Here is a 13,810-nt window from a genome sequence, read left to right as displayed (position 1 = left end):
CACACACACACACACACACACACACACACACACACACGGAAGGTGATGTGAAGAAACACAAGAAGTCAAATCTACAAAGCCAAAGAGATAGGTCAAGAACAGAGTCTCCCTCACAGTCCTCAGAAGGAACCAGTGCTGCCAACATCTTGATTTCAGACTTATAGCCCCAGAACTATGAGACAATAAATTTCTGTTGTTTGAGCCACCCAGTTTGTGGTATTTTATGACAGCCCTACCAAACTAGTATATTAAGCATTGAATACATGCTGCTTTTGTTAACATTTTTATTACTGCTGCATTTTGAAAAGAGTAGGATCATAGTACACCCGTCAAATTCATTGAAAGCTTTTGGAAGTGACAGAAAAGGCAGTTGCTTTTTCCATAGCTCCAAAAGCTGGCCTCATAAACTTAGGCTTAAATGCCTTACTTTTATGTTCAGGAGTCAGCAGGCATAAATTCTGGATGGCTCACCACATTTTTGGTTGTCCACTTATCTTTGTCATCCTCTATCCTTTCTTATTTGGGGGCTTATTATCTTCTTCTTTCTGGGTTACTAGTTTACCAAATTTAAGCCATGCCTTTTCCCTACTTCACAAATATGAAAACCGAGTTGGTTAATGCTACCAGCCACTTGGTCCGCTTAGACAAAGTTTATCATAATAAAAATGTTCATTTGATCAGGGATGATACATATACACATTCAGAAGAATGACATTCAAATCTTTCAGATTTTTCTCATTCCTCATTGAGTCTTCAGCAGCTTGCATGTAATAAAGATACACACTGAGAATCTGTACTTTGAGAAAGATATCTTGAATTGCCTTCTTAGAACCATACCTTCTTCACCACTAGATGAACTTTTGGAAGGACAGAGGTCTGTTAGGTGGAATTACGGATGTTTCCTATCAGCCTCCCTCTAGAGAGCTTTTCAACTCAGCTCTTTTCTTCCATCCTGCTCAGATCTATCTCACGAAGACATTTTGCTGGCACAGTTTCCATTTCTTACCACTGTTTGTGAAAACAAAAGGACTGTATCCCCATGTTCTTCAAAGTGGGTAGACAGAGCACCATTAGAAGCTAGAAACCAGGACTTACTATTCCACAAGCTGGAATCAAATATATAAAATGTTTTAAAAATAAAATATTTCTAAACTTACACTCTGATGAACCCCTCCAATAATACCAAACAAGAGGTGACTAATAACCACAAGATGCATGTAAACATAGACAAGGTGTCCCAAAGTCTTAGTGAAATTCTGAACTTTAATAAACTCAGAAGTATAAATGCTACAGACTTACAAAAACAGCATTTGAAGGGTTAATCACATATATTGCCGTCATACTGGTCTTTGAGTTTGAAGAATAAATTCTCAATTTTAAGTTCTTGTTTCAGTCACTCTGCAGATGAATTTTTTAGAACTCATTAAAAATGTATTATTCTAAACAAGTGCAAAAAGACATGGAAATAAGTTTTCAAATGATGTCTCTCAGTTATAAGCATTAATACTTCTAGAGTTACTTAAAGCCTTAAAATCTAGTACTTTTGAGACATCACATTATTAACTCACTTTTTTCCTTTTACAAATCCTTTTCTTTAATATGAACATATAATTTTTCTGTTCTTGGTAAGAAAATGTTTATTTTTCCGTTTTGAATCTCACACATCTCAGCAGATAGGTTTTGTAGTTGCCAATTAAAAGACATTGTTCAGCACTCCTTTGGATAATAAACCAATCTTTTTTTTTTTTCCTTTTTACAACACATTGAAGTGCATTTCTGTTGGAATTCCTCTAACATTCTCATCACCAAACTATAACCCTGAGATTTCATTGAATTTGTTTACTTTATGTTATTATCACCAAGGACCCAGCTTAAAAATCTAGGTTAAGAAAGAAAATGTGAGGTTTCTTCTGTAAAGAATATTGCAAAACAGAGATCAAAGACACAATTTCACTTCTCAATCTGTGCAATCTAACTCAGTTTACAATTAGAGAATGATTTTAATTGTCAAACTTTTAAATTTTATTAAATGTTTATGGCAATGCATCGAATGAATTCCAGACCTATATAAATACACAGGCAGCTGTTTGTAATTTGCATTTTTATCAGTTTTGAAAGAGCACAATGTACTTCCTGCATCTTATTTTCAGAATTTGCATTTTATCATCTTTGGCTACCCAGTATATAGTATGGAGTACTTGAATATCTCATTCTTTGAATTTTCATTTTTGATTGTAAATCAGATGATATCTGGCACTTTTCTCTTTTCTCATTTTTCTCTTCTCTCAACCTCCAGATTTACTTGCTCCCATTTCTTCTTGGCTCTAATAATAAAACACACAAAATACTTCAATTATTTTCTTTTTTTGGCATTCTTTAAGATACCGATGTTCTGAATTTCTTTGGCTAATTGCTTACCGTACATCTAAAGGCAAAACAAAGCCCAAACACATTGTTTTAATTCATATATTTTCAAAATGCTATCCAAACTAATTCCATTTCTTTCCAAAGTTTATTGTGTTTTGAGTTTGGAATGGAGGGATGAAAAGGGATGGAAATGATACTCCATATAAGGCTGTACCTTAGTGTATTCAGAATGAACAGAATGAATGTTGCATCCTACAGACAGGCACCTCCAGTCACACCAGCTATATCCTTATCGGAAAGGACACATGGCCCCAAGGGAAGGCTGAGATCTCTAATCACCTTCAACTCCTTTCATTGGTCCCCACACATTTTCCTCTCCTGCTGCATTATCCTCATAGCATCGGACATTTTCCCAAAAGGCTCCTCTCGCCCATTTACACTTCTATGGCCTTCGCTCTGAGATATTCCTAAGTGGAATAGACTAGTGGCAGCTTGTGCTTTCTGCCTCCTCTCTCCAGCAGTCCATCTGTCCACTGGGAAATGATGAAATCGCTCCTCCCCGCCCTAGCAGGAAGTGTAGGGGGAGGAAACACAAGCTAAACTTTCTCTAGCCTGATGATGACAAGAACAATTGGAAAGGATAGGAGTTTAGGGGTTACAAATTTCCCAGTCAAAAGCTCAAAGTAAATAAGAAAATGACTTTTATAATTCTTTTCAATTTCTTGAACCTAAGTCCCTATTCTGCCTGATGTAGAAAACTTATCTGGTCCTTTGCACATAAACTTAGTCCAATTCAGTGATTTCTTAGTTATTTCACATTTATATTTCAACCACATTCAGATTTGAAATTCTTTCTTGGGATTTCTTTCCCTCTCTCTCCCATCTCCCTCTGCTTATGTAGATTCCTGGGTTGGAACAGAGGAGAATGGTTGTTGCTTTGTGATGGCTAGGAAGAGAATATTATCTCAACAGTCATGGGTTGGGTCTTTACATGGCTTGGGTCTGGTGCTGGTGAATGGTGGCCCAGATAATATAGCCTAAGGTTTCTCAAACTTTAATGTGCATCTTGATCATCTGGAGAAATTGTTAATATGCAGATTTTAATTCAGTAGGTGTGCTATGGAGATTTCACATTTCTAACAAACTCCCAGGTGATGTCCTTGCTGGTTCCCATCAGACAATACTTCAAGTCACAAGTGACAAGTGGATGAAGCTCCCCAGCAGAGCAGTCTTTTGAGATTCTGATTGAGTTCTCCCCCCTCACAGGACCCAACCACAAAGCCCATCTTTCTGGTGCTTTGCTTTCAGCCCCCGCCAAGAGACTTTGGGTAGACTGGCCGGCCCTCTCCCAGGAACTGATTCTCACTTGAAACTCACAAGGATATGTGATGCCTTCCCAAGCAAACCTGAGGCTTGGGAATCCCAAGAGGCTGTCTCCAGCCCTCTCTCATGTTAGACATGACTTGCTCCCCCCACTCCCACAAACACATGGCATTGATAAATTCTCTCCAAAGCTTCTTTCCCCTGTCTGCCTCTGGGACATGCAATGCAGATCCTCTTATGCTCAGAGTATCAGAAACTTCAAAGGGAAATCCATCCCTGGCTTTCTACCCCTGGGCCCTGGCACAACTGGGGGTGATAGAAGAGCAGAAGGGGACTTTTCTGGAATAAGTGACCCCACACTGTAGCTGGTCACTTGCTGCAGCTGGTCACTTGCTGCCTCTCCATGCCCTCTTCTCGCTCTATACATTGGACCAAAAAAGTGCTTTTAAAAGCTCACATCCCCTGTCACATTCCCTTTCCTGGGCCATACATGGATGGTACATGTTTCATGCCCTGAAGTGACCCCTTCTTCCCCCAAATCCTTCTGTAATTCATGTTCGACTCCCTGGGATGAGAAAGGAGAAGCCTGCTGGGATACAAAAGCAGTCACTGGGAGAGGAACAGGGATGAGGAGTGAAACCTTAAATACTCCAAATAATGTCACACTCACAAGGAAAGCATGGGAGAAAAAGATGCAGCTCAGGAATTTGTGGTTTTATCCAGGATTTCTACCAATTTTCATTTCCCCCCAAATTAAGTGCAATCACATATGAAAACCCACAGAAAGCTAAGAGAAAATATAGTCAATGAAATAGCATGGCAGCAGCATTCTCTTAGAGTACCATATGATTTGGAAAGAAATGGGAAAAAGAAAAGAAAAGCAACTGACTTCACAGTCAAAGTAAAGAGTTTTGAGAAATACTAAAGATCTCAGCTGTTTTTGTTTTTGGAAAGTGGGCAGTTTCTAATCTGGATGTTTTTGGGTTCATTCTGGGAAGCTCTTGTATAAAAGTTTATGGATTTCAGATGATTCTGAAAGTTCTAGGCTAAAGATATAAGTAGGAACTCTTTACTTAGAACTCTTTTTGAAAGGTTCCTTTTTGTGGAATAACTGAAACCATTTTATCCTGTGTCGTTTTCCAAACCTACTGTGCCAACCCTAGGATAAACTTGGAGAAGACATTATGATTTTTAGCAAAAGAACCACCTGATGTCAGATCTGCTTCAGACCTCTACCCTGGGGAGGTTCCCAGGATTCCCATATTCTCCCAGAGAACAGAGCCCAACAAGGGGGGACACCATAGTCGCTCAGAACCTCCTGGCCTGGAAACTTCATCTTAGGTGGCCTGTTGGTCTGCACCAGCCAGTATTTGTCCATGGTGAATATAGTAGGGCTTTAATATTTTGTGTCCAAATATGGTTTTATGCTTTGTAGTTCAATAAAGAATGAATTTTAACATATAAATGCTGCAACTGCTAAGCTTTTATCTAAGGAGAGAAGTATATCAAAAAGATTTCTGATAACATAAAAATAGGCAAAGGAGATCACAATAAAACAAAGTAAAATTAAATTGCTAGCAGACAAGATATCTACTAAACTCCAAGTAATTGTGTTCGTAAATATCATGAAAATTTCCTAAATTTTTCTAAAATATGTTTCCTGACCTTACAACTTAAAAGCTTGTCATTCATTTTTAGAATGCTACATTAAAATTACTAGTAAATAATTACCTGTATATATCTTTTCAGTTTTTGAATATGTTTTTGAAAAAGGAATTCTTTTTCGCCAGGCTGAACCATTATATGATGTTGACATATATTTATCTGAGAAAAAGGAAGACAGGAATTAAATATTTTATAACCTCAAAATCATATTCCAAGAGTATCTCAAAGTTATAAATATCTCAGAGGTGAAGCTGTTCTCTAAATAACTTAATTTAGCATTTCAAAACTAAAGCATCAGGGATCCAAGTAAGTTTATTAAGACCATTTTAAGATGGGGCACCTGGGTGGCTCAGTTGGTTAAGCCTCTGCCTTGAGCTCAGGTTATGATCTCAGGGTCCTGGATGAGCTCCATGTCAAGCTTCCTGCAGTGGTGAGTCTGCTTGCCTCCCTCTATATACCCCCAACCCCCGCTTGTGCGCTCTCTCTCTCTCAAATAAATAAAATCTTAAAAAAAAAAAGACCATTTATGTTATTAATGAACATGGATGGTTATATACCTCTTAATTGACTGTCCAATTCTTCAAATAAGGCTCTCTCCCATGAGGCTAAGCTATACGGGACAGTATGATATCTAGATGTGACCAAAATATTTCATTGTCTTGCTTTACCATATAATTCTGCTAATGCTTATAGAAGAAAGAAGAGAAAGAAAAAAAGATCTGGAAGGTTCCACCAATTCCTTTTCCCTTCCATGAAGTGACTCCCATGATGGCAGGGAATATTCTACCATAGTGAATGTGCTGTCCGGGGAAACCAAAGCCTTGATATACTGACTTGGTTCTTTAATACCTACTTTCCTCTGACAACTGTATATTTGAACTATTATCTAACAATGTTGAACTTGTGTTTTTAAGTATTGCTATGCAGCTAGATTCTCAAAGCATGGTTCATAATAATACTAAGAATTTATTTGTTTTTTTTCCTGTGTTAACATTTGCACTAATGGTGCAAAAGCAATAGTGAGCATAATTCAAATCCAGACATCTTAACACAAATCCAGACAGCCATTCACTGCCAGTAAAATAATAATAGTAATAAATAAGAATATTTCACCCAAGAATATCCTTATTTTTGTATATAAACCCATATACCATTTTATTCTAAAACTAATAGAAGAAATACAATTTAAATAAAGCTAACTTCTATTTAAAATATAAAAGAAAGGACCTAAGAGAGACGTTGAATTTTTACTTATGTTTCAGAAAGTACAGAGCATTCAGAACTCTGCAAACTGGACTGTGAACACAGGAAAATAGAAGCATGAAATTAGAGGGAATTAAGTTGCTCATGTTAAGTTGAGAGAATTGAAACCCAACTCCAAAAGAGCAAAATTCATCTGAAACAGGAAGAAAAGATGTAGTTCCCTCCTCCCTGGTGCCCTTGTACTTAATGACATATACTATGACTTTGCCTATTACATGATGAAATGATTTAGAAGCAATCTGTGCATGGTGGGAGAGATGAGAGGTTGTCAAAAATATTGCAGCTAACCCCCAAACTAACCCTTCCAAAAAGTAATCATGAAGGCTTAAGGATAAGCCAGGGCACTAGCCTGAAAATGATGGTTGAACAACACAGTTAGTGGAACAAGAAAATGTCAACCATTTGAAAACAATCCTTAAGAGTGAAATAAAACTATCCAGGGGGAACAAAGTGCAGTGCTGTGAGACAAAACTCTAGGGAGGTTCAATGTCTAGTTTTCTGCACCCAATACGTTTTCTAACATATCCTTTAAACCATGTGCACTCCTGCTTATGGAAGAAATCCTCTCACCAGTTTTCTAAGATGTCCTGGTGTGGTAATGGCCTGGAAACAGAAGAGGGGGGTGGGTAGCGATGAAGATTAATTGGACCATCACGTAATTCCATGGGGATGCAACCCACGGACATGAGTAAACGACATAAAGAGCTTTACCTGGACAGAGGTTGAATTTGGGTTCCTTGTTAACATCGACTTTATTGTAGGACCCGCTTGTGGGCCTGCCGCGGGGGGGTGCACTCAGTGAGACAGTCCTGATAGCATCTCTCTGAACGTGGATATAGGATGTGTTCTCAGCATTTCTGTTTTTATTATTGCGATGGTAACTCATTTTGTTTTTGGGATTTGGGGCCTGTACTGCTGTAAAGGAGAGGGGGAAGGGAGTGAGGGCTAAAACAAACTGGTATCATACCCATAAATAACATACTGAAGGTTAAATGTTTGACAGCTCTATGGAAGGCAATGTGTGCTAAACGAACTAAATTGATAGGAGTTGGGTTGACATCTAAAACAGCATGTTGCACAACAGTAGTTTGTTTTTCAGGTAGGAAATACTAATTTATATATAATTTCTTAATTTCGTTTAAAATTATACTTTAGAAATATCAGATATATAGATACTTTACCTCTGCGCATTCCTGGGCCAGGAAAATTCTTTGGTTCATCATAAATCCATTTTCTTTTTTTCACACCTTTGAAGTGAGGCTTCCTCACTGGCTGAACATCATTCACTTGAAAAAAATACAAATTTTTACAGTTTTTTTAAGAGATGCTTTCATCTGAAAATTACTGTAGGTGATAATTACATATCTGTGCATTCACATGTCAAGCCAGAGAAAGAAATAAATAAATGCACTCCTCTAATACTTTACTTTCTAGAACAAAGGGTGACTTATTTCTTAAAGCAGTGCCCCCCCCCAAAAAAAATGTACTGGAAATTGACTGATGAGAAAGCTTTCAATATGTAGCATTCCTCAGGGAAAAAATGCTCTTTCCCAAAGGAATGTGTAGATTGTTTAAAAGACTATAAAATTACATTCCAAATATAATTATTTATCTCATTGTGTTATTTTTTAAGTAGTTTTAGAATTGTTATTTTGAACATAGATCTACTTCTTAAGAAATTGGATTAATGTAAAATACTTTTAGTGAATATTACTTTATTCTTTTAAGTTTTAAGAATTTGAGTGTGTTGTTAGTTTTGGAGAAATAAGACGAAGTAGTCAGAATTTGTAAGTGCTAAGATCACTACATTATTCACTTTTTTACTGGCATGTTTTTACATTGAAAAGTTTATATACAAACTCAGTTTTCTAGGAGTTTATAAAGGACATTTCTGCAGAGAATCTTAAAACAATCTAGTAGACAGGGGCACTCATGACTTCTCTGTGTGGAGATCCTGAACATGAATAAGTAACTAATGCACAGAGAAAACGAACAAGTTCACTATGTAGATTACATTAGCTGTCTCTAGTGGACTAATCAATCTGTCTTTGCCCTAGCTCTCAAGATCAGCTTCAGCGTTAAATTTGAATTCTGATTCACCACCTCCTCTCCAAATATTGTGCTCCACCTTTACTCTCGAGCTCCCACTTCTAGGATTTGGAAACCATATTTTTAACAAATGTCACCAAACCGAGGTTCTTAGGAGTAAACCATCATGGTTTCCTTCAGGACCTGGTTGGGATCCAAGAACATTACCGGGACTCAGGAAATGAAATAAAGGAAAGAAGGAAGGAAGGAAACAGAAAGGAAGATTCATGAGTCTTAATTGTATCAAGAGAAGTAGCTTAGAATACTGAATGGCATGGAGAAGCCAAATCATGAAAAATAATCCAAAACATAATAAAAATCTGTCAGTGTATCCCACGTTGCATTAAATTAAAAATGCTATGCTAAATACTAATGAATCTTCCGAGAAGGTAGTATATCATTAATTTTAATACCTAAATTAAACTAGTGGGAGTGTGTATAATTTACTAGGACCTACATCACAATTCGTTGTCAGAGTTAGTAGAAGAATAATTCTTTTTAATTCTTAATCCTGAATAATTTTCAAACCATCATTTTTTCTTTCTTTTTAAAAATTCTATTTCAAATAAGCAAAACAAATCCATGATAATACAAAGATATCTAAGGCCAAAAAGTGATAGAGCTAATGTCTCACTTGAAGAGGGGTCCTCTCTGCACTTCATACTGATATTCTCAGTAGCATTTAATACATGCGTTGTAGGTACTAGTCGGGTAGTTAGGGAACGCTTTGGATGAGGACTGTCCATGTTATCTTTTAAAGCAAATTAAGAAAATAAAATGTCAATATTAGTAAAAGAGGCTTTCAGTTGGCATTTCACTTTTCAAACATTATATGATGGGCGTACCTTTTTAAAAAACTATATACATATGTATATTAATTTTTACAATTCATCACTAAAATTCCCTAATCCCTACCATGAGTCCCCAAAATTTGTCACTAACAAAATATTAAAAATCCAACCTACAGACATTATCTTCAACATATAAATTATGTATTTGTGGCAATATTTTAATACCTTCATATAAAAGAATCAGAAGTTTATTAATTTTAAATCAAATGTGCTTATTTAAATTAAGGTTCCAGAAATAATTCAAATGTAACAACTTTCATGTGTTCTATGCTTTGGAGCAGGACTGCCCAGCAGAGCTTTATACAATGATGGAAATTATCTCAGTTTGTACTGTACAAAATGATAGCCGCTAGTCTCATGTGGATATTGAACACTTGAAACATGGCTAATGCAACTGCAGAGCTGATTTTTTTTAGTTTTACTTCATCTTAGTTTAAATTTAAACAGCCAAATGTGAATTGTAGCAACTGTTATTAGTGTAGTAAAAATTTTGGTTTTTTTTTTGGTTTTTGTTTTTTTTGATAGATTGAGCAAAGTGTTTCCATCTCTGAGAGAGAGGAAAAGAGACTTACATGTCATTTCCCATTGATCATAAGTGCCTTAACCTATTCTTGAGAACATTTATTTAACGGTGGGGAAAATGGTAGATGAAATTAGTTAATATTTGGATGGAGAATACGTAAAGCCCTCTAATTACAGGACAGCTATACCGTTAGTCTGAGAGACTGCCTAGCAGAGAGGTACCAGCCGGGGGATTCTAAGCATGATGTAAGGAGAATCAAACTATAAAGGATGGATTTTGTTATCATATCTCTTGATTATTCACAGACTAGTAATAATTATAAAATGGGGAGGTCATAGATATCATGAGATTAATACTCTTCACAGTCTTCACAAACAAATCTCCCTAAGAAAATTCAATCACACTGAGTATTTGGTTGGAAAAAGAAACTAAAAAGGACTTGGTTTTACTGTTTAACAGAACCAGTAACAGTAGAGATACCAAGACACCTAGAAATTATGGAGTTCAACAGGCCAGTATTTTAGATAAGGAAACTGAAGCTAAAAGAGATGGTCTCAGGGTCAAACAATAAGGGACAGACCAGGACTGAAACCTTAGAGTTTTTGACTCCTGTTCACTGTATTAAATGCATATTTTTATTTATTACCTCGCCTCTTCTATTGGTTTCTACAAGTGTCAAGTTTTGTATTTAACATATCTATCCAAATTATGAATGGATTAAAATTATAGGAAGATCCATTACCTTTATTATTTGAACATTTTGACATGGTGATTTCCTTCTCTTCTGTTAAAACTTCATTTTCATCTACTCCAAGAAATATGATCCTTTGTGGAACATAACAGTCACCTCCTATGACAATACCTTATGGTCAGTGGCCATGGTGGCAGCAAGTTCTACAGAACTATCTTCCAACACTAGATTATCCTTTTCTTTCTTTTTTTTTAAAGATTTTATTTATTTATTTGACAGATCACAAGTAGGCAGAGAGGCAGGCAGAGAGAGAGGAGGAAGCAGGCTCCCTGCTGAGCAGAGAGCCCGACGTGGGGCTCGATCCCAGGGTGCTGGGATCATGACCTGAGCTGAAGGCAGAGGCTTTAACCCACTGAGCCACCCAGGCGCCCCAAGATTATCCTTTTCTATAGTACACCTTTTTCCCAGTTTTATTTAAATACTTCTCAGTGGTAATCACACACATTTCCACACATACCACATATGCTTAGATTAGAGGATGTATGCTTATACATAGAGATAACTCCAAAGAAATTCACATAGTCAACACAATTTTCCTTTAACATATATAAATCTTCTACCCTTTACCATCCTTTAGAGTTACTCAGAGTTAGTATAGTTTATCTTCAATATAACATCTTCAGATATATGAGAGCAATTTTTATGCTCCTTAAAGGTCTTCTGTTTTCCAAGATAAATATCCATAATTGCTTTAAATACTACTTGTATACTTAATTTCCAGATTCTTCACCATACAAATTACCCTAACATAAAATATTTGTTTCAAGTAACCTTCTTTTAAAATGACACACTCATGTGGCTACCATTACAGAAATCAGAAGAACTAGTATAATAATAGTTGATTTATAGAGCATTTTTCTATATGTCAGACACTACTGAGTACTTTAAATGACTTGCCACATTTAATTATCTTCCTATACTACTCCTAATAATTCAGTGTGAGTTTACCTGAGTTTTTGGTACCTGACACCCAGTACTGAATCATTCTTAAACCTTGTGGCCAACAAAAAACACTTACTTTTCTCTTCACAATCTGTATCCTGTCAAGTCTTTCCCAACTTGAAGAAAACCTACCATTAATGTCTTGAACTTAAATGCCAGATTTTATGTGTAGCACAGTTTGAGTTTTCCTTGTTAAATCTGGCTCTTTCATCCAGCATATTAACGTCCAGTCATCTGTAAATTCTATAAAAATGTCTCCATTCATCCAGTCATTTGATTGTTTAAACATAAAATCATTTATTCTACAAATATTCACAGAGTGCACATCACATGTCAGACATTCTCCTATAGGGATTCATCTACAGCAACTGATTACCTACAATTCCAGGCCTCAAGTTCCTTACCCAAAATCAACAATAAAAATGTCCAAAAGATTTTGAAAAAATGAAATTAGTTATGAGAGGAAATTCAGACTCATTTATTATATGGCGATACATTCAAAATCAACCAGGAATAACTTAACTCACCTCCATTTTCAAAAGCAGCAATGTCAGTCCTTGGTTTCCTATCCAATGAGGCTTTTATCTCACCTTGCCTTTCAAATAGGCTAAATTTTGTTGGAACTGTAAGACCATCCCCTAAAAATTTTTTTAAAAATTAGCAAGGGAAAAAGAAAAAAAAAATCACCCCAGGAGCCATAGGCACTTATATAAGTCTAAAGTAGAATTCATAATGTTAGTATAAAGTCAAAAATTAATATAAGTATTATTTGCATAGTTATATGATGAACTGTAAACTTAACAAGAATTTTAAATAAATTTTGTAATTATCAAGAAAATAACAAGCAAGTTTACTTTCCTATGTGCATTATTTATTAAATGGCAATTTAAAAATTTAAATAATCTAACATTATTATGTATGTATAATTAACTTATTTCATGTGTTCCTCATATAATGAATTTTATATTTCTTTTGATTATATCTACTTATCATGATCAAATTGAGTGAAAAGTATGAGTCTACCAGTGACAAATGATAATTATACTGTCAGAATTAAATAATTCTTAGTGTTTTTCTTATGTATCTCTAGATAATTTTCTTCTAATGCAAACTATTAAAAGCAGAATAAGAAAGAGATGATAATCTAATGTACCATATGATACTATATTGGATTCTAAATCGGGAAAAAAGTTCATTTCACCGTAAAGGACGTTGATGGTACTGCTGGTGAAATTTATTTCAAAAAATTATGTAAATAATATGGTATCAGTGGTAATTTCCTGATTTTGATATTTATACCAATGTAAGAGCTATGTAAGGGCATCATATCTGCAACTTACTCTTGCACAAAGTGTTTGGAAAAAAACACAGTGTGTATATTTAGAGAAAGAAAGAGTGAAAAATTGTATGTGTAAAATACTAACATTTGGGGAAATCTGGCGAAGGCTATCATGAATTAACTGAAATTATTTAAAAACAAAAGACTTTTAAAACCATAATATAAAGTGAAAGTATGTGTAATTATCTTTCTAATCTACCCTTTTTATATTCCTTGCTAATTTGTTTTGTTTTCTTTTTTCCTTCTCTAGTTAATGTGGGCAGTGTGCCCTTCTCTAGCTAGGGTGCCCACCTCTCAGCTGTCTTGCCAGTCATTCTAACATCTAATGGTCTGTTGCTGCCACCTACCGCCGTATGTTTAAATAGTTTGCCGCATGCGTACTTTAATGGCAGGCACTTTACTCTTGATCCTCTATTCTACCTTCATCTTGATGTTGGGAGATTCCCCCAACTTTTTTTTTTTTAAATTTTTAGGGAAAGAAAGGGATTCAAATCTCCTACTGCAGCAGAACTTTTCAGCTCATCCTAGTGGCAAGACAACTGTACAAACTCGTGACATCCATGGATTTTCACTGAGTTTCTGGTTTTATACCCAGAGAATAATGTATTTATCTTGCCTTCAAGGGCAGATTGTTTACCAACATTAAAATAAGATTTACCAAAACATAAGACCCATGAAACGCCCAGCCTTGGAATCAT

General features: G+C 35.7%; 1 protein-coding gene across 2 annotated transcripts in view; it reads right to left on the bottom strand.

Moving 5' to 3' along the window:
• Positions 1–2,298: 2,298 nt before the first annotated feature.
• C7H12orf50 (chromosome 7 C12orf50 homolog) overlaps positions 2,299–13,810 on the bottom strand; it is a 37,175-nt gene continuing 25,663 nt past the window's right edge. Inside the window, exons 6-12 of one of the 2 annotated variants that reach the window (XM_046010543.1) lie at positions 12,301–12,411; positions 10,823–10,930; positions 9,341–9,457; positions 7,800–7,904; positions 7,330–7,533; positions 5,422–5,514; positions 2,299–2,324 (exon numbers count right to left, since the gene is read on the bottom strand). In XM_046010543.1, coding sequence (XP_045866499.1) covers positions 2,299–2,324; positions 5,422–5,514; positions 7,330–7,533; positions 7,800–7,904; positions 9,341–9,457; positions 10,823–10,930; positions 12,301–12,411 — 764 coding nt within the window. The remainder of the gene's footprint in view (positions 2,325–5,421; positions 5,515–7,329; positions 7,534–7,799; positions 7,905–9,340; positions 9,458–10,822; positions 10,931–12,300; positions 12,412–13,810) is intronic. The other variant, XM_046010544.1, reaches the window with a different exon arrangement.

This window comes from Meles meles, chromosome 7 (assembly GCF_922984935.1).
Source record: "Meles meles chromosome 7, mMelMel3.1 paternal haplotype, whole genome shotgun sequence".
NCBI classification, from domain to species: domain Eukaryota; kingdom Metazoa; phylum Chordata; class Mammalia; order Carnivora; family Mustelidae; genus Meles; species Meles meles.
This window is presented reverse-complemented; position numbering and strand designations above follow the sequence as displayed.